The 25,794-nt window shown below is 39.3% G+C and overlaps 1 protein-coding gene across 9 annotated transcripts in view; it reads left to right on the plus strand.

Annotated features, from left to right (window-relative positions):
- The first annotated feature begins 223 nt into the window (after positions 1–223).
- LOC121917376 (clathrin coat assembly protein AP180-like) overlaps positions 224–25,794 on the plus strand; it is a 92,002-nt gene continuing 66,431 nt past the window's right edge. The window contains exon 1 of one of the 9 annotated variants that reach the window (XR_006101014.1): positions 224–454. Coding sequence is in view for 8 of the 9 variants with exons in the window: in XM_042443298.1 (XP_042299232.1) it covers positions 325–454 (130 nt within the window). In the remaining variant the exon portion in view is untranslated. The remainder of the gene's footprint in view (positions 455–25,794) is intronic. The other 8 variants (XM_042443298.1, XM_042443300.1, XM_042443299.1 and 5 more) reach the window with 8 other exon arrangements.

The following is a 25,794-nucleotide window of genomic DNA, read 5'->3' on the forward strand; positions in this document are numbered from 1 at the left end:
AAAAACATCCCCAGTTACCCCAGGTGCCTTCTCTTGGATCTGGTTGCAATGCAAATACTTACACAACAGGAAAGGGAGGAGGAGGGGGGGAGGAAAGGAGTAAACTTGGGAAGAGCCAGGGTGTGAAGCACAGGCTTAAACCTTTGAAGAGGATGCCTTTTTGTGTGTGTGTCAAAAATGATGTAATTAAAATAATAATAATAATAATAATAATAATAATAATAATAATATGTACATATATATATTTAAAATGTTCCCTTCAATTGTTGTTTTGTTCCTTCCCTCCCTCGCAGACGTGGCAGCAATCCTAGAATTTAGTCGAAGATGTCGGGTCAGACGCTGACAGATCGCATCGCGGCTGCTCAGTACAGCGTGACAGGATCAGCCGTAGCTAGGGCTGTCTGCAAAGCAACCACACATGAAGTGATGGGGCCCAAGAAAAAACACCTGGACTGTAAGCCTCTTATTATATAAGTGGTTTGTGCCTGTGGAGATACAAAAAAACAAAACCCAACAACCATGGTGCTCTTGAGATCCTCTTGTCTCCTGGGTAGATTGTTTCTGCCGACGTAAGGATCGTGCGAGGCGCTCAAGAAAATGAACTTTTTAAATGTCTAGCTTGAGGGTATATTATTGCTTCAGTCACTTCGGTTTGGCATTTTGACTTTCAGATTTGTAGAAAAGGTGCATACATTGGAGAAATTAGAAGGCCAAGAGTGCTGGGAAGCAAGAAGCTTTTCTGGTCATGCTTTAGCTGCTAAGTCAAGGCCATAGTTGATGCTTGCCATGACTGGCTGTGCAGTGACGATTGATGTGGAGGAAAAGTTGGTCCAGTCGTCATCAAATTCTATTATTCTTTGTCACTATCACCTGTTTTGTATGATTTTGCATCTTTGAAGATGAGGGATAGAAAAGACAGAGGGAGGCAGTTGTGTGGATCCTCCATATTCAGTAGCACGATGTGTTCAAATTTAAATAAATGTCATTCATCATGGAATGGTTTCTCTTGTTAATTTTTTACAATATTGGCAGTTGTATTATTTTGTAGAACCTTCCTTAATTTCTGCTGGAAGTGATATTTTCTTGTTTATTCTGTGTACAGTAGCAGTCAAAATAGCTATCATCCCAGATGGGCAGGCCAGTCCTACTTGTGGACGAATGCTAGCGTAACAATGTCGTGTTTTTTTGTATCCCTAATGGCAAAGTAGAATACTAAACAATATTATTCAAAAGTGTTATCACTCACTGATGATGCACATCTGCTCTGTGTAGACAGGGCATGGTCAGACTATAGTCATGGAAATGTTGCATAATGAAATATTCACAGAAGCTTGATGTCATCTCCTTCTACACACAGTGCACAAGTATATTTCCAGAATGAATCCACATTATTATCCCAATATTTCTTTAATGATCCATGATTAGGAGGCCAGCAAGTGACAACTGCAGTCACAGATTAGTTAGATAGACGTGGGGAGAGAGAAGGAACAGTACTGATTTTTATGACACGGGGGCAGCCTGAATTTTAAAAGAGCTGTCCAATGTGCTGAAATTATTTTACAGATAGTGTTCAGCACTGTGGACAGCTCCTTCAAAAGTCATGTTAAAGCTTAAAGGCATAGATGTGTTAGTATGGAAAATCAATATGCAAAGGGATTTTATAGCACCTTTGAGACTAACTGAAAGAGGCTGGTAGCAGGAGCTTTCCTAGACTTGATCCCACTTCCTTAGATGCATGTTTTGGTAGCATGGTTTTTTCAGAAAACATGCATCTGAGGATATAGGTTCAAGTCAATGACAGCTCATGCTACTATCTTCTTTCTTTCGGTTTGTCTCAAAGGTGCTACAAGATCCCTTTGCATACAGGTTAAAGCTCAGAGTAGATCCACTGCCCACTGACTTGGAAACTGTCAGCTACTACAAAGAGGGAGTACCATTCCAGTCACAATTGAAACACACAGGGGGACAGAAGATGGTAGCTCTCACAGTTTCATAGGCCACAGACTCTCCAGAACAAGTGTTTGACTCCTCAGATGAAACAAGTGTTTTAAACAAACACACACGCACCGCCTCCATTTGCTGTTGACATCACCTGGCAAAGAATTCTCTTTGGCAGTGGACACATTTGGTGGGAGGCAGAAGTCTGCTCCAAGTTTCCAGTTGTGAATTTGTTTGCATGTTGTTCTTTGAACAGAGGGGTGTAGCTCCATGCCATGTTTGATGTCTGTTCATTTGCTGTGACCTATATATCCTTGGGCAGTTGTTGTGAGATTTCTGTTCTCTGATATGGCTGGGGGAAAGGAAAGCGAGGTTTGCATGAATCATTTTGGAGAGTAACCTGCCTTGACTCCAGTGGGAATGTATTTTTCTGTAGCGTTCATGTTCCTGGCATGGTGTTATGAAAGCATAAATGAGAGCAACCCTACACTAGGATAGAACTGGGATAAAACCTTACACCTTTCCCACTGTGCCATGAATTCCCCATGCTTTGACAGCATCTGACTGAATTGTGCTGGTGTAGCATTGGCTTACATTGATGCAGCTAAACGTATTATTGATTTACTCCTGCTTAGTAGATCTAAACTGAAGACTAGGATAGCACTGCTGTGTCACTGAACTAGGTTGTAGTTAGTTCTTTTGATATAATCACTCTGAAAGAAAAGCTGCATAGCTTAATAATTAGCTTATTGTTCAATACTTCAAATATTAGACTTGGAAAGAAGTGAGATGGAAGAAGCTACAAATGTGTCCTCTTTGCATGTAAAAATCTGTTCAGAGACAGAGGAAATATTGAGGTTCAAGCTGATAATCATATTGCTAATAACTGAGGCTTAGCCTTTTCGTTCAATATATTTTCTTTATGATGTATGACCATTAGGACATGGTAATTGTTCCATACAGAAAAAAAAAATATCAAAGGTTAAGATCAGTTTAGCATGTTTTTAACAACTCTTATCTTAAGTGTTCTGATCTTTCTGACTTATATAAAAGTTGATTAAGATATGGCAGTCTTTAAAGTTGTTGTCCCTTACTAATATTTTTTCATAGCAAGCTTGTCACCTCATTGCAGTGGTTATAAACTATGTAAAGCTTATATGCCATAACCTCCAAAGAATTAATATGTGGTCACTATGGCCTTCAGTATATTTTACTGGAAATAAATTCTCGTGATGTTAGCAAAAATTTTATGGAATCATAATAATAATTAATAATTATAAAATTGATATCCCGCCTCTCTGTGCAACACAACCGGGGTGGCTTACACATTAAAACAATACAGTCCCATCCCATTATCCCACCCACCCCTTAAAATACAATGAAACAGTTCACAATTTAAAACATACCTTAAAATAGTAGGCAAATCAAACAGTGGCTGTAGCAGAATTCAGGTTCAGATTTCTGGTGGTTGGTTATCTATTCAGGAAAGGCCTACCAGAAAAGATCCCTCTTAACAGCTTTTTAAAAGCTGTCTAAGGTGGTAATGTGATGAATCTCTTCCAGCTGGCCATTCCATAATCTGGAAGCGGTTGCTGAAAAGGTCCTCTGGGAAGTTGCAGACAAACTAGTTTTCATAGGTTGTAAGAAATTCCTCCCAGAGGACCTGAGTGAGCGGGGTGGATTATATGGGAGGAGGCAGTCCCAAAAATAGGTTGGACCCAAGCCATGTAGGGCTTTAAAGGTGATAACCAACACCTTGTACTGCGCCCGGAAACTTATGGACAGCCAGTGGAGCGATCTTAAAATTGGTGTTATGTGATCTCTTCTGATTTTGCCTGAGACCAGCCTGGCTGCCATGTTCTGCATTAATTGAAGTTTCCGAACTAACCACAAGGGTAGCCCCATGTAGAGTGCATTACAGAAATCAAGACAAGAGGTTACCAGGGCGTGCACCACAGTTTCTAGGTCTCTAACTTCCAGGAAAGGACGCAGCTGGCATATCAGCCAAAGCTGGTAACAGGCATTCCTGACCGTCGTATTTACTTGATTAGTCATCTGGAACGATGGATCTAGCAGCATCTCTCTCCCCCCCCCCCCCCCGTCCTTTATGGAGAGTGTGATCCCATCTAGGACTAGAGGTTGTATCCCAATACCTGGTTCTTGGCCGCTACTAGTAAGTACCTCTGTTTTGTCTGGATTCCGTTTCAATCTGTTTTTCCTCATCCAGTCCATTACTGCTTTAAGATATTCACTGAGAGGAGAGACTCCATCTGAAGTCAGCTGTAGACCGAGACATGGAGAAATATATCTGGGTGTCATCAGCATATTGATAACACCCCACCCCATTCCTTTACCTGTGGCCTAAGTAATACAGATATACCTTCATTGGTAAAGTAAATGTGTTCCTGATGTTACTTCTAAAGCCCCATTGAAAACTTCTTCTAAAATGCATGGATGCTTTTTTTCTACCAGCCTCTAATTTTAAATGATTTCCATATTTGATGGCCAGACATATGCAAAGGAGGGGGGGGGCTGGCTGATGAGGCAAGATAATCTGCCTTCCCCGTTTTTGCCTGTCTTGCTGCTCACATGTGTTCAGCAAGGGATTCTATAGGCAGCTGCTGTTTACCATGTCTGTTGTAGGCTGGAATACACAGCCACTGTGGATTACCTAGAGTAGAATCCTATTCTTTCCTAGATCAAGCTTTATTGCAGACACACTGCTGCATCCTGCTGCCAAAAACTTGGGTTTTTTCCAGGTCTCCATCGCCATTCTCCCAGTGCTGATGCTGCTAAAAGACTTCCTGCTAGACACAGAGCAAGAAGGAAAAGGGAGGGGCTGCATAGATGTAAAAAGGATCTTCTTTGTCAGAAGCTTTGTTAACTGAAGTATGCCTTCAATTAGATACCTAAGTGGGTGGGTTGAATAATAATTCAGAACTATTGTACTGATGTTACTTATATGTGTCTACAGTACATTGAAAAAATTACTGTATTAATTATTTAAGAGATCAATTACCATGTGGCTGTTTGATATGTGGGAGAGAGGAATACCCTTTGGCAGAAATGAGATTAACGTTGTGAGTTAGACTCACAAGGCAGATTGCAGTCTAGTTATGGGGAAATATGTACGCTCTGAAATAAGCCATCACACTTTATAGTAACTTAAGTGGAAGGAGTGCTGAAGAACAAGCTGAAGAATAATGTTGATGCCCAAGATCTCATCCCTTGGATGTGTCTCCCCAAGCTGCAGGGGTGGAAATGAGAAAAGCAAACAGTGAAAGCAATTTCTGTTTTCCCAGGAACAATAGGAAGGGTAGAGCAGCTTCAGGCACAACTGATCACGTTGCTCACTGGCAAGGGAACACTTTACAGCAGGAAAGAAGGTTTGGACAGTTGTTGCACACTTTAGTACATATGGACACAGCAGATGCCTCTTAGTGTTTTGAATACTTAGCAAGACAACAAGATACCACCTTGGATCCCACCCTGGGAGAAAGGTGGAGTATAAATTCAATAAATATATAATTAAACAAGATACTCTAGGAGCATGTGCAGATCAGAGAACTTATTTTAAAAGATAGATGGTACTTTAAAAGACAGGTGGTGGTTTGAGCTTTAGACTATGACTAGACACCAGGGTTCAAATCCCAGCTTGGCCATGGATACCCACTGAGTGACCTTGGGCAAGTCACACTCTCTCAGCCTCAGAGGATGGCAATGGCAAATGCCCTTTGAAGAAACCTGCCAAGAAAACCCCATTATAGGTTCACTTTAGGGTTGCCATAAGTCAGAAGTGACTTGAAGGCATGCAGCAACAGCAGCAGCAAAGAACTACTGAAAAAAGTTATCTACTCTTTGCTTTCACTGGTGGCAGAGTATGCAACAGGAGCAGGAGCTATTAACCCTCTTCCCTCCATACCTGAATCCCAAGATAATACAGACTTAGAACAACAGGACTCAAAGATGGTAACACTTGGAATACTTTTTGCATCTGGCTGTTTGAATATCTGTTTTGCCACAGTAAAGATAATGAAACTGCTCAATATGATCGCTATATATTGAAAATAGATTTTAGCAATTGGAGATTACACTCATCTTCTCTCGTATTTCTAAAGGCAGAGTAGCTGAGTGTGATATCCCGGGGGGGGGGGGAACCAACTGATGCTGTAGAGAGAGATTTTCAAAGTTGTTTGTAGTGGTGAAAACAACAACAACAAATGTATGTAGTATTTTGTAGCATTGGTTCCTTTTTTGTATGTCCTGGTTTATATATTTATAATGCATTTGGTGAAGCATGTAACTCAGAAAACAGCACTAAAATTTAAATTGCCAAATTGTAACCAGTGGAAAAATGCAAGTACATAACAAAATGGATGTACACGTGATTTAAGGTGGACTTAAAATAGAAATTCTCCAGAGATCCCACTTCTCTATAGGGGGCACATGAGAGCAAAGTAAACAGATCAGTGAAGCTAACATTTTATGAATGGTTGTTTTGGATTCTTGGAATACAAAGCTATGTTGATAATGAAGAGCCAAGATACAATTTTTGGCTTGAGAGTAGAACTGAGGAACCATAATTTGTGCCCTAGTAGAAATTTGCTGAGAAAATAGTATAGAATGATTGCTTGGTTGCTTTTTTCCCCTCTTCTTTTTTAAAATGTTGAGATTTAGGAGTGATGGCTTTGTTGTCACTGGACTCATGAAAAACAATGGTAGAATGAGTATAATAGGTGTTTTTTTTAATGATGCTGAAATCATGTTGCTTAGTGGGATAGTTGGCTAAATCATAATTTTTGTATTGGTCACTGAACTAAAGGAGGTTGGATTAATTATTCAGGTTTCAGTTTGAGAATTATTATTTGATCATTTCTCTGTGCCTGATCTAGAAGAAGGATAGAGGAGGAGCCATTTTGCTTTTGCTTGAGATATGTATAATTAATGATGAGGGAAAGTATAATCTAAATTTATCATGATTCAGCATTGCATGGTCTTTCAGAAAATGAGGTGCTGAATGAATACTCTGCTCAAATAATCAAATATATTCAACATAGTAGAGCATCATAGGTGCAAGAAGTTCAAACAAATGTGCATGAAGTGGCAGTGTTCTGAGTTGAGGTCAAAGCAGATCCCAGGATTACTGTCTGTATCACTGTAAACAGTAAATGAGTATGGGGTTGAAAATTACACCAGCAGTCTACTGCAACACCTTAAAATGTAAAGTAGAAACCAAAGAAGTAGAGACAAAAGAAATGTTCAGGGAGTCCAGGCAGTACCTATAAAGGCTGGAAGAAAGAGTGATGGGGGCAGCAGTTCTCATCCTCTCACTCCTGAAGTTTTGGTGGGCAAGTCTTGCAGAGATGGGGTGGGAGGAAGATGGAGCCAGGGGAGGGAGGTTTCTAATACTTGTCCAGAGCACCAGATGCCTTAAGGGAAGCATTGGGATCATGGAGGGGGGGGGGATTTCACTAATGGTAATAAATAAAGCATGGTCTTGCCACCTCAGTACATTCTTATGCCATGTAATTGATATCACAGGTTGATTTATTGGTAGAATAAAGAACAAAAAGCCCTCCTTCAAGTACACCAGTATTTAAATATCATATACCTTAGTCAAATGATAAAGGCCATAGTGGACTGATGCTCTCGGGGATATTGCAAAAGCAGTGTGAAAGAAATAGTCACTAGATAGCAGCTTTTAAAAATTGTTCTTGGTGCTGGTTTGGTTGGTTAGTTGTTTTTTTGTTTGTTTGTTTGTTTTCGTTTTGAAAAACAACAAATGTTACAGATTACTAGCACAAAAACCTCTGGAGTAATTGGTCTGAAATTAGACTCACTTAATTCTCTCTTTAGGGGTCCTAACATTTCATGGAGATGAATGGAGTTATAGTTGTTTGAGTTTTCCAGTGCACATTAATGGAAGAGAACTGGCAATCTAGATTCCTGAATCTTGCCACCGCAGGGTCTGAATAATCTAGAGTAGATATGATCTGACTCTAGAGTGATCTGATCTGAACTGGGTCTGAAAGCAAACTGGTAGTTTCATGGGCAGCCCCAGTAATTATGGTAGATATTTAGTCCGTGTAAAATTCTCTGTACAGATAATCTGAATTTTATCACACTATGTGCTTTCTGCATAATGATCAAAGTTGGAACATGGAGCTTTCTAATTTAAAATATCTTGGTATTTTAGAACTGTGAAGTTTTCAGTAGACTTGGTTGTATAAATGAAACAGATTTTCTGTTAAGAGTATAGACTGAGCAACCAAGAAATAGCTCAAGTCAATCAATATGTTATAGGGAGAGGAAATAAACTGATCCAGCAGGTGTTAATAGAAAGTACTGTACCAGGAAGAGCAGGTAATGTGCATCTTTTCCTCTTTACTTGGTGGGAGTGAATGCTTAATATTTATTACTGTAGACAGAGCACCACACTTGGATACTCATGCAACAGTGGCAAAATCTCTAACACTGGGCAGTCAGATCTGCATTCTGTTTATAATTTTAGGATTTGATAGATCTGGTCCTGATTTGATGCCGCCCAGGAATTGAGGGGAAGCTGTGCTTCGGACTAAGAGGCAAGCCATGACACGAATCACAGTGTCAGGCAGGTATCAGGGCAATCCAGAAATGAAGGGTCTTTAGGAAAAGCTGAGGTCAAACAGGATGAAGCAGCCCAAAGGTAGCCATGGTCAAATAACAGAGTCATGAAACAAAGCCACTTACAAATACAAAGGCAGGCTTGATAATAGGAACAAGGTATCACCTGGTATCTTGAGGTCAGTAGCATAGGAAGTCAATCAGGAAATAGGAGCTGGGTTGCACAAGGCTAAGAACCTGTATTATTCTATCAGCTAGCTGACCTTAGCTGGAAGCTCAGGTCAAGATCTGATGGGAGTGGTTATGCTAGTGTAACTGCTGGTTTGACTTACATACTTTATGCTTACACAGAATATGTCAGCAGGAGAAGACTGTTGACTCAATGCTTCCTCTTTCCCAAATGCCTGGTAGGGGATGGGGGTCTGTGAAGCCAAGAAACTGTGGGAGATCTGCTTTGGACAACTGCCTGTGTCAGAACAGAGGCAATATGAAAGTAGTAGTCTTCTCCTCCTTTCACCACTGCCACCTTTCCCCCCTCTTTTCCTTTCCTTGCTGCTTTGTCTTGCTGTCAGTGGAAAAGAACAAAAAAAATTGGGGGTGGGAAACTGTTTTCCCCCATTTCAAAAGAGCCTTTTGTTGCAGAAGAAAACTGGGGGAAACTCTCACACAATAGATTGTGGAATATATTCTTTTAGATTGATGAGTAAATGTTTAATGCAGGGTGTTCATATATTTACTCCTCCCAAATTATTTCTAAAACTGTTTAACAGGAACACTTTATGTAAGATGATGTACAACGTCTCATCGCTGCAGTTTTTGATCTTTGATTCCTTATCTCAGCTCTTTTCATGGGAAAGAGTGCTTTATGTCTGTTTGACTCAGTGGAGAACTAGAAAACACAAAATAAGTTTTGTTTTATTTATGTTGATAGTTTCTTCCATTTTTATTGTTTTTTGTACCTACGGTTAATAAACTAACAAAACCAACGGTGTTCCTTACAGTTCAGGACTTTGTAGCTGTTTATTACAAAAAATAAAATTTTTAAAAATTCAATTTGTATATATTGTTTGAATTGATTGTGTTTAATATAACATGTGATAAATTTTTGCCATACAAATTATATATAATACGTTTTATGTTTTTAAAGGAGCAAACTGACTTTCAATGTGTAAAGAGCTATAATATTGTATTTTTCAACTTTTCTGAAAATTTCATTTTTTCTGGGGGAAAAAAGAAATCAATTTTTTCCTATGGCTTCAACATTTCTGAAAATTTTGCATCTCTACTGAGATCCCATTGAGACCAATTGTAACTTATTAGTCACCTTATTGTGGAGTCTTCACTTGCTTTTGAAAAGGCCTCTTACTCCCAAGGAGCCTGGTTCCTTTTGGGCTGTGAGGTGAATGGTTCATCAGTGGGTGACTTTTTGTTCTTTCCTATTGGCATGTCAGGTTGAAGACTCTCTCTGCAGATGGATAGGTCTATGGATGAATCAGGAGTGGTCTCTTTAGCGTGTCCAGGAGTGGCTTGAGTAAACTCTGGAGCCAGGGCCTATGCATTGTTCAAACTATTATGTGACTTATGGAAAAGAGGTCTTCAGAATTCTATGATATGATGGATTATGGCTCTATGATGGATAATGGACTGTACCGGAGAAATTGAAAAGAAAATTTAAATATGTTTTATTGACTACAGCAAAGCATTTGACTGCATAGATCATGAAAAGCTATGAAATGTTCTCAAAGAACTGGAGTGCCACTACGTTTGATTGACCTGATGTGTAAACTTTTACTCAGGACAAATGTCAGAAGTGAATATGGAGAAACAGAATTTCCCAGTTGGCAAAGGGGTCAGGCAAGGCCAAATACTATTACTTTGTTTATTCAACTTGTATGCAGAAAATATCATATGCAGAGCAGGCTTAGACTCAGAGGTAGGAGGAGTGAAGATTGGAGGAAAGAACATTAGCAACCTAAGAGATGCAGATGACACAATGCTGTTAACAGAAACCAACAAAGATCTGGAGTAATGTAGAAGGTCAAGAAGGAAAGTGCCAAGGTAGGCTTATTATTGAACATTAAGAAAACAAAAATAATGACCACGGAAGATCTAAAAGAATTTACCTTAGATAATGAAAGCAGAGAAATAGACAAAGAATTCCCATTCCTTGGATGAAATATTGATTGGAATGGTGTCTGAAGTCAAGACTAAGTAGATTAGGAATGGGGAGGGCAGATTGTAAAGTGTAAAGGTACCACTCTGAACACTAAAGTGGGGATAGTCCAAGCTATTGTATTCCCCATCACTATGTACAGATGTGAGAGCTGGACAGTGAAGAAAGCTGACAGAAAGAAAATGAACTCATTTGAGATGTAGCACTGGAAAAGAGTGATGAGGATCCTGTAGAAGGCCAAGAAGACAAATATATGAGTTCTTGAACAGATCAGTCCCGAACTATCTCTGGAAGGATGACTGAAATGAGGCTCTTATACTTTGGCCAGGGAAAAATGAAACATTAGAAACAACAATGATGCTAGGAAAGGTGGGAGGCAGAAGAAAGAGAGGAAGACCACATGCTACATGGTTAGATCAATCAGGGAGGACATGAGTCTGAACCTGCAGGCCCTGAGCAGAGAGGTTGAGGACAAGGGGTCTTGGAGATGTTGCATCCACAGGGTTGCCATGAGTCCAAGCTGAGTCAAGGGCAATTAACAACAACAACATGATTTGAGGAGGAATCATTCCGGCTCACACCTGAATCACCTATTGCAATATTTGTTGATAGACCCCCTGTAAAACCAGCGGCCATACGTTCGGCATAGGATGATATGGCTTGGCAGGTGGATTCTGTTCACTCAGGGGACTCCTGCAAGATACTTATTATCATTTTGTATATCTCCCTTATTTGTTACAATTATTGCTGTTTTGGTAATAATTAATATTTTCTTGTTTCTGAAGGACATATTTTGCTTTTTTTCCCTGTAGCTGAAAACAGAACTTTGATGATAAATTAGCAGAACCGGCCCAACACTGGCTAAAATTATTAAGTGTTTATGCCAGAAATGCATAAAGTAATTTGAGAAGCCACATTAATTGAAAAAGAAGCCTCTTGGTTAACAGCCAAAAAGAGGTCACCATAGGATTTAGACATTAATAATTCTGATAAAGAGGCAGAAAAGGTCAGGTTGAGGTAGTTCAGGAAAGCGTCTGATAAACTAGGGGCATCTGAAGGAGAATCTATTGTTGACATTTGAAACTTTGTAACAGAATTAATCAAGCTGTACTGGATGTATAGAGATGTCAGAGATCATTTAATTCACTGGAAACAATGCAAAATCTTTATTGGCATTTTGAGTGGCATTTGATTATGGGATTAATACTGTTTGTGCTGGGATTTGAGGACTTTGTCACCTTTGTTCCTGTTTAACCTGATGTGCCTGATTTATTCATATCTGCCAGAATCAACTAAACCTGGATAGGTTAACAAGATAAAGAAGTGTCTAGACTTGGTCATAGAACACAAGGATGCTTTACAGCTCTTTCTAACTACAGTTATAGTGCTATCATTCCATTTTATTTGTTATGCCTCCATCACCCCTTATTATGCAGCCATAGCAGACTTAGTAGAATCATAGTGCTAGATGAGTAGTATGAAAGGGCTCACCGTCTGCAATGACATTTTGGGATTTTTGCTTGGTTCTTATTCCCAGCTTCTCCTGCAACTTTCTTGCATGGCTTATGAGCTGAAAGTGACAAGGGTCCAAAACACACTGCAGAAATAATCCAGTTTGAGACTGCTTTGACTGTCCTGGCTCAGTCCTATGGATTCCTGGGAATTATAGTTTATTGTGGCACCAGAGCTCTCTGATAGAAAAGGCCAAATATCTCACAAAACTACAGCTTCCAGAATTCCCTAGCAGTGAGCCAGGGCAGTTAAAGTGGTCTCAAACTGGATTATTTCTATAGTGTGTTTGAGACCAGTGAAATTTATATATCTTAATGCCTTATTTCTTGTGTGTGAAGGAGCATTTCAACCATGATGGTTTTATTTGTAGTGGTAAGTTTTGTTGCTGTCATTCAGAAATATGGGGCGTGACTTCAAAATAAAGAATTGAGTAAGAATATCAGTTAAATGTTTTTTTGATACTGGGAAAGTTGAGCCAGGAGTTGTCCTAACGCACATTTAAAAACTGAAAGTTGCTTCAGATGACCTGGTCTTAATTTATATATGTCTAATTTAAATATATGCTTCCATACATGTTAAAAAGACAAGTCTCTTCAATTCACTGTAGAACATGAAAGTATGATCCTCCAGATGTTTTAGACCTCAGCTCCCAGAATCCCTGATTGTTGGTCAAGTCAGCTAGGACTTTTGAGAGTTGAAGTCCAAAACATCTGGAGAACCAAAATTTGAAAATCACTGCACTAGAGAGACTGGTCTCCTGATTTCATGTTTGTGAGGTTGGGGGAGAACTGACGCAGCTACCATACTTAAACAAGGGAGTTCTTAGTTGCACCTAACACAAATTTGTTAATATTTTCATGCTAAAATAATAATGTAGGAAGTAAGTCTGATATGGCGAGGGGTTTATAGCTGAGTCTGCAGATAAGTTCACAAGCAGTAGCCTTTAAAAAAAATCAGCTTGTATCTAGTTATATACCTATATTACTTTGAAAACCCAAAGAAGAGACAGCTTGGTTTTTTTTAAAAAAGGAAACTTGCTATGAGTAGCAAGGCAAAATGGCTTTAGAAACATTCCTGGTTATGAAGCTGCTTCTCCTGTTGGCATCAAGTATCAACATCAAGTGGACAAATCACAGGCTGCATGTTTTCCCTTAACGTTAATGTCTTCTACCCTGTTTTCTGCCACTGCCCAGTTTGCCATAGAGATAGCAAAATTGCTGCCTTTTTCTTTATAAACAGGATGTGGGGGGCTGCATATCTTATTTTTAATGAGAATCACACTCCTTAAAAATCAAGGCATGCACTACCAGGCATCTTGCTTATGTTTTTTTTTAAGGTGGAACATTTGCTTGAAATTGAGAAGCAGTATAGTGTGTGGATCTTGGTTGGTTCTAGAGGAGTTCAGCATGGAACTCAAAGGTGTCTACTTCAATCTACATTTTCTGCCAGTATGTGACTAAGAGTTCAGAACAGAGAAAAATATAAAGGAAATATTATGGAAACAGTTGTCCTTGATATGTCTTTAGTGTATAAATAGGCGAAAGCTTGCCAGTTATTTGTGGAATCTTTTTATCAAAGTTTTGTAGAACAGGGGTTTTCCTGTCTGTGTAAGACTTCAGGGAGCCAATGTGATGTAGTGGTTTGAGTATTGGACTATGGTTCTGCAGAAGATCCAGTTTGAAACCACTTTAACTGCCCTAGTGCAATGCTAGGGAATTTTGGGGACTGTAGTTTTGTGAGACATTTACCCTTCTTTGTTGGAAGGGTGCCACAATAAACTAAAATTCCCAGGATTCACTAGCACTGAGCCAGAGCTCTTAAAGCGGTCTCAGACTGGATAATTTCTGCAGTGTGTTTTGGACCTATGTCTCTGGAGACCAGGGTTTGAATCCTTACTCAGCCATGGAAACCCATTAGTTGACCTTGGGCAAGTCACACTCTCTCAGCCTTAGAAGAAGGCAATGGGAAACCTCCTCTGGTTGGCCAGGAAAACACTGTGATAGGTTTGCCTTAGGGTCAGAAATGACTTGAATGAACACAACAAGAAGAAGAAGATTGGACAAGGCTCTTGATTTCTGCTTTGTAATATCTAAACATGAAGAAATTGATTGTTTCTTCAGAATGTACTGTGGTTTAATTTCTTCAAGTCAAAAAGCACCCTTTGTGATTGGAAAGGAGAGAAATTAAAACCCAGACAATGCATGGCAAAATTGTGCTTTTCTGTGTATAATGGTCCTGTTTATATATTGTGAAGTGTGAACTGTGTTAGGAAAAAATGATAGATTTGCAATGAAATGACACTGAAATTCAAATGATGATTTGTGGATTGATAGAGAAGTTATCTCTTCAAAATTTCATTGATCAGTGACCGTGGATCATTTATTAAAATAAATTTTATTCACTGTTCAAGAATAACATGAACACAGTAATACACAATATGCAGAACATAAACACAGATAAACACAAAAACACACACACTTAAAAAACCCACATTACAGTAACTCCCCTTACCCCCCAACTGTTCCCTCCCTCTTAAAAATAAAAAGACTTCCTGCTTCTCTTTAATCATAACCTAACTGTTATCCTTAGCTGCTTCTCTTTTCTTCTTATCCTTATTACAACAAAGCTATTTTCATTGCTATCACACCAATAACAAATTTCCAACTATTTATAGGTGGAAATAGCACATGAGTCATTTAAGTAATCTTATGCTTTTTGTCAGTTCAAAATAATTGTTTCTTGGGCATCTTGTAAGAATATAAGAAGAGACATGCTGAATAAGGCTAATGGCTGATCTAGTTGTCTTCTTTCCCTCTTTTCGTATGCAGAACCTGTAGAATTCTTTTGGTCAGAAAAGCACCTGGAAAACTTTCACTTCCCAGTTCTTAGCAGCAGGATTTAAAACATAGATATTAGCTGAGGTGTTGATCATCAACGAATGGTATATCCCCCTGTCTTGCCCGCTTTTGCCATTATGACTCCCCTAAAGATATTGTTATGATGAAAGGTTTCAGGGAGTAACATTCACTTCAGAGTTCATGAAAACTCAAGCATAATAAATTTCTTAATCTAAAGTAACTCAACATTTTCTCTCTCTCTCTCTTTCTCCCCTTCTGCTGGTGCCTTTACTTCAAAGTACCATAGTTACCTCTCTGGAGAAATGATCAATTATAGATTGTCTGTAAAACATTTTATGCAACCAATCTATTTTATATATGTTACACTTAGGAATGATTGAAAGGCCTCAGCAGAGATTAGACTGCTGATAAGAGTCGGATTTGTAATCATTGTTAAGGCTTTCATTGTTTCTCATTTATAATTACCTGAGATGCCAGTGTCACGCAGCTTGCATCCACATAACAGAAATAATCTAGGTTGACACCACGTTAACTGCCATGGCTCAATATTCTGGTATTCTGGGGACTGTAATTTATTGTGGCACCAGAACTATCTGACAGAGGAGGCTAAATGTCTCACAAAACTACAATTCCCAGAACTTCATAACATTGAGCCATGGCAGTTAAAGTGGTATCAACCTGGATTATTTCTGCATTACAGATGCAGCCTCAGAACTAGAATGCCCAAAGCTTTCTGAATGCTGTTGAATCTCCTTGCAGTCCTCACTGGCTTTGCTTTTCATGCCTGATGGAAGTTGCAGTCAGGTTACCTGTGGAGGGCCACTGTGGAGTTATCTGTGGGGTTATCCTACATGATAAACTGTAGTCATTTCATTTTAGTCCATGTGAACTGCAGTAGAGTTCCTGTTTGCTAAACAAGAGTTACTATTCCAACTAAACAACACGGTCAGTTCATATTTATGAAACACACAGTGTAACTATTAAGTGTTCAGGTATTTTACATAGTTCCTCGCTAATTTTTACAGTAGTCCTCTAAAGGTACAGTAATATTGTCATCTGCATATTAAGAATTTGGAGGGAGTCTAAGAGGCAAAGGTCAGCTAATAGGGGCTGGTTTATAGAATTAGCAGTATCAAGTGTTAAAGCTTTTCCTAGATTATAGTAAGCTTTGGGGGTGGAGTTTTAATATTACCCCCACAGTAATAAAGTATCTGCATGTTAGAAAGATAGTACATCATGAGGAAAGCTGTACTTTTCTGCATGCAAGAATTGCAGTGTTGCACTGTGACTGGAGACCAGGTTTTGATTCCCCGCTTGGCCATGAAATCTGCTGGGTTATGTTGACAAGTCACATGCTCTCAGCCTCAAGGGAATCGCAATAGCAAGTACATTTCTATACCGCTTATCAGTGCACTTAAGCACTCCCCTGTGTGGTTTACAATGTGTAAGGCCCAACAAGCTGAGTACTCATTTTAGTGACCTCAGAAGGATGCCAAGCTGGGTCAACCCTGAGCTCCTGGCTGGTATTGAACCCACAACCTTGTGGTTTGTGATTGAGTTTTTGCAGTATAGGTGTTTAACCACTGTGCCACCAGGGCAGCCACCAGGAAAGGCAATGGAAAACCTCCTCTGAATAAACCTTGCCATGAAAACCCCATGATAGGTTTGCCTTAGGGTCACCGTAAGTCAAAAATCACTTGAAGGTATACAACAACAATGACAAACCTTTATGAAAACATTCAGTCATAAAACTTTCTCCTCATCCTACTTGCAAACCAATATTTCATACTCTAGGACAGTGGTTCCCAAACTTTGGTCTTCCATATGTTTTGGACTTCAGTTCCCAGAATTCCTGTCTGTTGGCCAAGCTGGCTAAGGCTTCTAGGAGTTGAAGTCCAAAACACCTGGAGAAACAAAGTATGGGAATTACTGCTCTGAGAGGAACTCTGTGCTCCATTCTGCTGATTGTATGCACTGGCTTTCACTGTTAAACTGAGATTGAATGGGGAAAGTGCCTTAATATAACTACTGTACTATTTCCTCCTTTGAAGGTGAATGGTGCTTCTACAGACTTTGGATGTGCACATAAGGGCTGCTGCCACACTGCAAAATGAATGCTGTTTGACACCCCTTTAACTTTCTTGGCTCCATCCTATGGAATCCTGGGATTTGTGGTTTGTAGTGGCATTAGGGATCTCTGACAAAGAAGGCTAAATATATAACAGAACTACAAATCCCAGGATTCCATAGCATCAAGCTATGGCAGTCAACATGGTGTCAAACAGCATTCATTCTGCAGTGTAGATGCAGCCAAGGACTTCTGAATTTGTATAAAATGGGTCAGCATAATAGTACATTGAAAAGCAAAAATGAAATAATAGTGTAGCGTGACTCCAAGACAGCCAGCAGCCAATTAGTGGTTGTTTGTTGTGGGTGACTTCACGGTTCTTCCCTCAAAGTGCTCTTCCATAAGCATCGCTTGTTTGTGTAGCCCCTTGGTCTCATCTCAGATGATTGCCAACGGACTCATTCTTAGGTAAAAAGAACTGTTTATTATGTGACAGTTTATCTAATAAATTAGCTTTTTGACCAGAAGCCATTATCTATACACACAGCTTGTTAACTAACCAGTCAAAAATATAATGAAAGCAAATTTAACACTGTAAATAGAACCATAACTTATCAAAAACCATTTGTTCCCTAAGGAAAATAAAGTGACAATGGAGCTATAATATTTCCATTGAAAAAATCTACTATATGAATCCATTGCTACAAATTTCAGAACTTAATACAAAGGACAGCTCCTGCATTTGACTTACATAGCATGCCTCTAAAGTCTGCAAGAACTGCGTAATTATAAGCAGTGAGTGCAACCATTAGAGACTTTCTTAATCATCCATATACAGGACATCCCCACTTTTCAATGATTCACTTTTTGACATTTGCAAATTACAGATGTTCCATTAATTTTATGTGGTGCCTGCTCTTTTGTCAGTTCTTCTTGCCTATGAGCTCACATGTGCACAGTCCCAAGTCTTGCCTACATAAAAAGCAGACCCCTCCTCAAATTAATATACCTTGTCTGTATAATTTGCAAGTGTGGAAAGAACAGGCTTGTGTCACTTCTTTCTTCTACATCTTTATACAATGATAGACCTTCCGACTTGTATCTTGGTAGTGATCCATTTTAAACCAGGACTGAATGGCCCAATACCATTTTACCAAAAACTCAACAATAAAAAGACACCACTATTCTATTCTGAAAGGGACATTGCAGAATAGCTGGCCCTTTCTTGTAGACAAATCCATGGACTAGTAAATGACACAAAATTGGGAGAGACAATTAAGAGAGGAGAAAAAGGAGTTAAGATTCAAAGGATGTTGACATGCTGAAATACCCAAGCAAAACTAATAAAATTAAGTTCAATGGAGGCAAATCTAAAGTCATCATTTTACTGTGGAGTTGGACACTATTTCAAAAAACAACAACATGGTATCAAATAGCCCTAATTTTGAAAATCTAACCCACATTTTGTACCCAAATTAGGTACAAAAAAATAAAATAAAATCAGAGATGGAAGTGTGGTTGTGGGATATCTACCTTGGCAAGCCATGCATATGAAAATGATCTAGGTATCATAGAAGATCAGGAGCTGTATATGAACAAGTGGAAAAGCTTTACATATGTCAAACAAATGTGGGTTGATCTGTTACATTAACTCTTGCTGAATAGTATGCTGAAATTTTCTGTGTAACTACAAGTGATCTATGTTAAGAAATAAATTATTAGAATGAACAGTTAGATGTGCACTGGGATTTAACAGAGTACTTTCATATTGTATTTTCCACTTGAAGAGAGAGGTGCTAATGTAGCTTACAATGAAAAACAATGCAATAATATTATTAAGCTACTATACAGACACATTGTTGTGATACTTCAAATGGAAGGGCTAGAAATTTAAGGATTATAAACAAGGATTATAAACAGATAAGACAGTATTATCAGATTTTAAATCTTCAATAGTAGCACCAAAAATGCATATAGGAGATACACACACACACACACACACACACACTGTGTATAACTTATTGCTGCACTGTTATAGAGTAACAAGGGTCTGCATTATATGTCTCATGAGGAGTTGTTGGAAGAATCATACAGGAGACCTGGAATGAGAGGGTACTGAAGATCTAGAAGGCTGAAACCAGGTGGTTTGGATTGACTGAAAACAAGCTTCTGTCAATAAACTGAGTAGTGATAACTAGGAAAGAGCATCACACAACAATTCCTAATAATTTAAACATTGGTAAAAAGGAATGGCTATTTATACTTCCTTCACAGAAAAAGCAAAAGCGAGAAGGGATGCATGAGAGCAGACTAGTCAGCAGCACTGTGCAGAGGTCAGCTGAGGCAAACTCAACCTATGCTTCAGTATTTAAAAAGTTTTAGATGCTCTGGCAGCTGCTAGAGGCTTGGAAATTCCCATGTTGTCTTGCCAGTCACTTACTTTACTGAAAAGGGGGTAAAAAAAAAAAGAAAGAATAGGAAACCAAATTAGCACAATGTTTGAATGTCATGTTATAGAGCTACACTGGGCCCTCTACCTTCACTGGGGTTCTGGGGTTAAGGGCACAGGACCACTGTGAAAGTGGAAAATCCACAAATAAAATACCACTATTTAATTTACCGAAGAAAACACCTCTCTAGAAATCTTTAGGTCCTCCAGTGCAATTCTTTGGTCAACAACTGACAGAGGCTAACCATAGGTTCATGCTGGAGGATCTACAAATCCCTAGAGAATATTTTTTTTCTCTAGGAAACTCAAGGTCCTCCAGAGAAACTCTATAGTCAGCATCTAGCAGAGTTGCACAGAAGTTCCTAAGGATTCCTAGAGGGAACATATTAGTCAAATCCAGAAATGTCAAAGCCGCAAATGTGGAGGGACAATTATATTCATCATTTTCTACCATACCTGCTAATTTGTTTCTTACATGGCTATCTTTTTTTTTTTTTTTTTGCTGTAAATACAAGATGCCATGATGGTCCCTAAAACTGAAGTTTTAGATTAGGTTGACATTGCTGCAATATTTCTGAAACTGTGCATTAGCATACAAGCAGGACAGAACATGTACTATCTCCTCCTGAAGCCTACTGACCAGCTTTTTGCTGCCTCTTGGCAAACTCATGAGCAGGTATTGCCTTCCCATGCCCAGTTGTTTCTTGAGTGCTGGGGGTATAAAATTAGGCCAGTATTGCTTTAACACCTTCTTGACTGACTTATAGTGGTCTTTTGGCAGACTCAGGCCTGGGTTTTGTTTTCCTTTTACCATCATTGCCATCTTGGGCGTCGGCATATAAAAAATGTTCTAATTCCCGCTGCAAGGAAAATTCTGGATTTGCCTTCTGTTAGATATCTAGAACTAGACTTTACTGTTAGTGGACTCACTGTTACCCATCTTGCTGTGTAAGCTATCTATTTTCTTCTTTGGTTATATTTACCCCTCATTCATAACTCCTAATATTACTCCCTCCCTCCCTCCCTCCTTTGCTATGGCTCCTGCTTCTTCTGTTTCTCCTAATTTAATTCAGATACATTGTCTTCCTTCTTCTTAGCTTCCCTTTTGGAGGGGGGGGGTTTCCATGGAATTGTTGCTCAATTGCTCCCAAAGCCACTGCTGTTCATAATCTCTTTTTCTATGGGATGTTCACCTTCCTGCTCTCACTGAAACTTGACTCCCTGCCCATGACACTGCCACTTCAGCTGTCCTCCAGGGACGTAGCCAAGGGGGGGGGGGTTCTTAGGGTCCGGACCCCTCCCCTTGCATTAGAAAAATGAATGGTGTGTGCTGCTGCACGGCTGCACCCAAGCCCCATTATAATGGTGGCACTTAGTCTGGAACCCCCCCCCCCTTCCTAAAATCCTAGCTACGTCCCTGTGTCCTCTCACTGGAAGACCTCTCCTTTTCCCATACTAGTTGCCATAAGAGAAGGGTTGGGGTGGGGGTTGACAAGGTCTTCTGTTATCTAGCTTGTTGTGCCAGTTCCAGCTTTTTTCCTTTCCACCAACTTTCTCTTTATTTCTCCATGCTGTGAGACTCTTCTTGCTTCTGCACATGTGGGTTGCATTCATTTATCATCTGCCTGGCCCTGTTTCAACTTTTGTTTCAGATTTTGATTCTTGGTTGACTTTTTTCTCTCAGATGAAAACCCTTATTATGAGTGATTTTAATATTCAAGGGGATGACTTCAGTGATCCCACTATATCACACTTTCTTTCTTTCTTGTCTTCTTTTAGACTCAAGCTCTGTTTTGACTCACCCACTCGTTCTCTTGGCCACTACCTTGATCTTGTTCTTATTTAAAATTGTTCTACCTCTTGCTTTTCAGTTACTGAATTCCCTTTGTCTGATCATCATCTTGTCTCATTTGCACTTGCTCATAACCCATCATAAGTTGTTCCCAACTTATAGCAGTCCTAAAATAAACCTATCATAGGGTTTTCTTGGCTAGATTTGATCAGTGGAGGTTTTCCTTAGCCTTCTGAGGCTGAGAGAATGTGACTTGCTCAAAATCACCCAGTGAGTTTCCCTGACTGAGTGGGAATTCGAACCCTGGTTTCCGGAATCACAGTTCAGTAGTCAAACTATTACATCATGCTGGGCAAATGCTTGTTATTTTCTTCATGTTAAATCTTAAAATTTCTTGTTCACCTTATCTAGTGTCAATGAGGAATGAGTAGTAATTGGCTCAAACAATAAAGGTAGATCCAGTGTTCCATTTTCAGGAAACAACCTTGCAAATAGTTTACTTCCCAGGAGTCTCACTTCTTATGAGTGAGGAATTTGGCAACTTTCTGCTTAATCTAGCCTTTGATGGACAGATCTTTGTATGCTGGTAACAGAAACCTTCTTTGCAAGGTCCGTCTAAGGACAAGTTTGGGCATGCTAACCCAGAGTACTGCAGGAACACTGGTTTATTGTGAATAAGCAGGGTGCCAGTGCATACTGTTCATCACCCTGTTTGCATCAGGAGTGCCTTAACGGTGGATAGAGCTATGCTTCATGATTATTACACTAACCAAATCTGACAGATGCTGGACTGTTGATGCTCTGGCTTATCTACTCTTCAACAGGCCAGAGAAAGAAAGCATATAACAAACCATAGATTATGTCCCTGGGAAAAAGAGAGATAACTTCTGTCTGGTTCACATACTCAATAAACTACAGAGCAAAGTTTCATGGTTTAGATATTCCTACTGCTAGCGGCCACATTCCGTGCTGGAATGGGGATTCAAACTCATGTTTACAGCATCATAATGCAGCTCTCCAAGCATTATACCACACTGGTTTGAATATTATTTGCTCTAATATACACACTTTCCTTGTGTGTATGTGCCTTCAAGTCATATGTTGACTTATGGCAACCCCATGAATTCTATAGTGTTTTCTTAGGCAAGGACTCTTCAGAGGTGGTTTTGCCAGTTCCTTCCTCTGAAATGTAGCCCACAGCACCTGGATTTGTTAGTGTTTTCCCATTCAAGTACTAATCAGGGCTGATCCTGCTTAGCTTCCAAGATCAGATAGGATCTGGTACCTTCAGGACATTTAGGGTACTTTCTCTTGTGTGTTCAGACCTGTGTGAATTTAGTAGGGTAAATTAATTTGTGTTCACACATTTGTTCAAAAAAGTGAAGTTAGATAAGTTTGCATTTTTGAGCTTGCATTTGCAAATTGAATTAACTTCTCCATACTTAGGTGTGACAGAATTATATCCATTTGCCTGCTCAGATGAATGGCAGTATCTCTGCAGGGCAGCAAATCTGGCAGGATATTTTGTCTGTTGTATTGTTCTTTTCCTGAAGCCAAACACTTCTTAGGTCCAGAGGAGGAAGTGATGTTTCAGGATTTCTGTTATCCAGATATGTTAGCCTTTACAGCTTGTTGCATGGATCTATTTTTTTTTCTTGAGGCAGTATTTTTTTTCCTATTGGGATGTGGGTCTCCTCCAGCTCCAAAGATGGAACTGCCTCCAATGCATGTCTTCAAAGTGTGGTGGCAGTGGCTGCTTGCTGCTGCTACTGCTTCATTACAGATTGGGACCAGGAGATAATTTATGGTGTTGATAATGGAAAGGAGGGAGAAAAAGGTAAGGAAATACAGTTGGCCTTTGGTTTCCCCTGGTGTTTGGTTCCAGGACTCTCTGTAGATACCAAAGTCCCTTTATATACAATGGCTTAGTAATATGGTGTTCTTATTTTTTTTTAATTTGTGTAGATCTTGTTTGTTCTTTTAATTGATGTGTGTTTTAGCCAATATGTTTCTAACAAATGTTTGTCTGTTAATTGTTCTTGTTCCTCACCTTAATAAGTGGGGAGAGGCAGGTAAGAAATAATAACAATAACAATAATAATAATAATATAAAATGGCAAAATAAAGGCTTGCTTTTTGGATTTTTTAAAAAATATTTTCAACTGTGGATGGTTGAATCTATAGATGTAGAATCTGTGGATACAGAAGGCTGAGTGTATTATAGACTTGGCAGTAGATAATGTCCCTAATTTTTTGTATTGTCTCTCCTTGGAATAAGTAAGGCATACTAGGATAGATCACTTGTTTTGCTTGTTGAGCTTTCCCCTTGTCCATATGAAGTCAAGATTGCCCATGGAGAGGTTGTTTGGTGGGGTGCATTGTGAGTTAATTTGAAAATGAATTACTTCCCTTACTTGATCTACTTCCCCTGTAGGTAGCAACACTGTGGTGTCAAGATCTCCACATAATCTAATCTGTCAATTGTTCATGGTTTTGCTTGATCACACAATTGCAGTAAATGGATGCACTATAATACTGACTTCCTCAACTGGAGGAAACAGATATTTTTCAGATAGAAAGCAATTATTTTTCTTCCTACAAGAAACTCTTTTCATTTTCTTTTCTTTTTAAATCACAGATAGTAGTCAAACAGCAACATAGTTGGTTTACTAAGAATAAAAGCACCAGAATTCAGTCAGGCCTACCACTAGCAGACAGAGATATCCATGTCAGATAGCTGATGCTGGGAAACAGAGGTCCTCTGGGTGTTTTCCAAAGCCTCACCTGGCAATTCTCTCTAGCTTGGTACATGCATTTCATTGTTCATCTAGTAACTTCTGGGCCTACCACTGCAGCTTTTGTTGTGGGAAGACGGTAAGCAGATACCAGCTGAGCAGTGACTGGGCTGTTGGAGGGCACTGTTGGGTGCATCACATGGCCTACCCTGTGCCCCTTAAGCTAATCTGTTGCCCTCAGGGGTGGTGGATGATGCTGGCCTGTTGCTGGGATCAGACTGAGACCCAGCTGCCAGTCTAGCCAGCTTTTGTATTTGGAATGCAACAGAAGCACCATCTCATTCTTTGCTTCAGGCAGCAAAATGTTTTGGGTTGGTATAAATTTATTTTCCGTAGCTGCTCTTGGTTTTATAAGACAAGCTGTGCATTGAAATACTATATTCCAAATTGGAAGAAATATTATATTTAGGTGTCAACTGTTTTAGGAACTGTTCACTGCTCTTGAGCATATCACTGTTTACTAGAGTAATTCTGTCTGCTCCTATTTAATTTGTAAACCTGTAGAATATGTGCTTGAAGAATTCTCACAAAGCCAATTGCATGGTTATGAGACTTCAGTGTACCATCCCATTGATCAGCAGCTAAAACGTCTAGTTGAAGAGAGTGCTGATAGGAAAACAAAGTGAGTCTTGGCTACCCATTAGACTGATTTCCAAGTCCATATTGATCTCGACTCACAAACTAATTTGCAATTATAGCATTTCCTAAATGAACACTTCTGTAGATGCCATCATACTGAGCATGAATTGATTCTAACATAACAGTTAGCATAAACCAGCAGTTTAAATGGTTTCAGAGTAGTATACCTTATAATATCAATATTGCTCTTCTGGTCTCTGTGTAAGAAATAAAAATAAACATTACATTTAAAATAAAGATACACTAATATAGCTGCTGTAAAAGCAATTATAACAAATGGGGTGGAATGATTTGGTAACTATTATTATTTAATTTGGCTAACATTATTTAATTATATTTGTTGTTTGCTTTACACATGCACACACACACACAAACTGGTAGTTCACAATCTTAGGCATCTAAAGAAATAAGTAAAAATAATAAAAGATCCAGCCAATTTGAAAGTTAACATACTGAAAAGCCAGCTGTTGAATTGATAAGGAAAGCAAAAAATAAAACCAATCTGCTAGGAGAAAAAAGTCTTACCTAGGATACAAATGTATATAATGAGGGTGTGAGGCAAATTTCCCTCGGGGAGTTTTCTCACACCATTATGGCCAGTAGTACACTGGGAAGAGCCTTCCAGTGTTATCTCTCTCAGTCAATCAGAGACTTCAGAGGACACACTCCTTCAGGTAGGTGAGTGGTGGCTAGTTTTGGTGGTTCTGGTAGCCAATGCTCCTTGAGACTGCCAGAGACCTCATGCCACCAAAAAGCACAAGAGAAATCGATCAGAAGTCACTGTTAGTGGGAAAAAATCAATGGGGAGAAATAGCTCAGCCCTGTGGATTATGTATCTCAGCTTTGCATCACTAACACAAAAATGGCAGAGCGTATTCCTGGCAGAAAACTTCCATTAGTGAATTGCCTTATCTTCATATCTCAGTGGTTCACACTGCAACCAAATGGCTAAGAGGCAATTCAGTAG

This window comes from Sceloporus undulatus, unplaced genomic scaffold (genome assembly GCF_019175285.1).
Source record: "Sceloporus undulatus isolate JIND9_A2432 ecotype Alabama unplaced genomic scaffold, SceUnd_v1.1 scaffold_16, whole genome shotgun sequence".
Lineage (NCBI taxonomy): Eukaryota > Metazoa > Chordata > Lepidosauria > Squamata > Phrynosomatidae > Sceloporus > Sceloporus undulatus.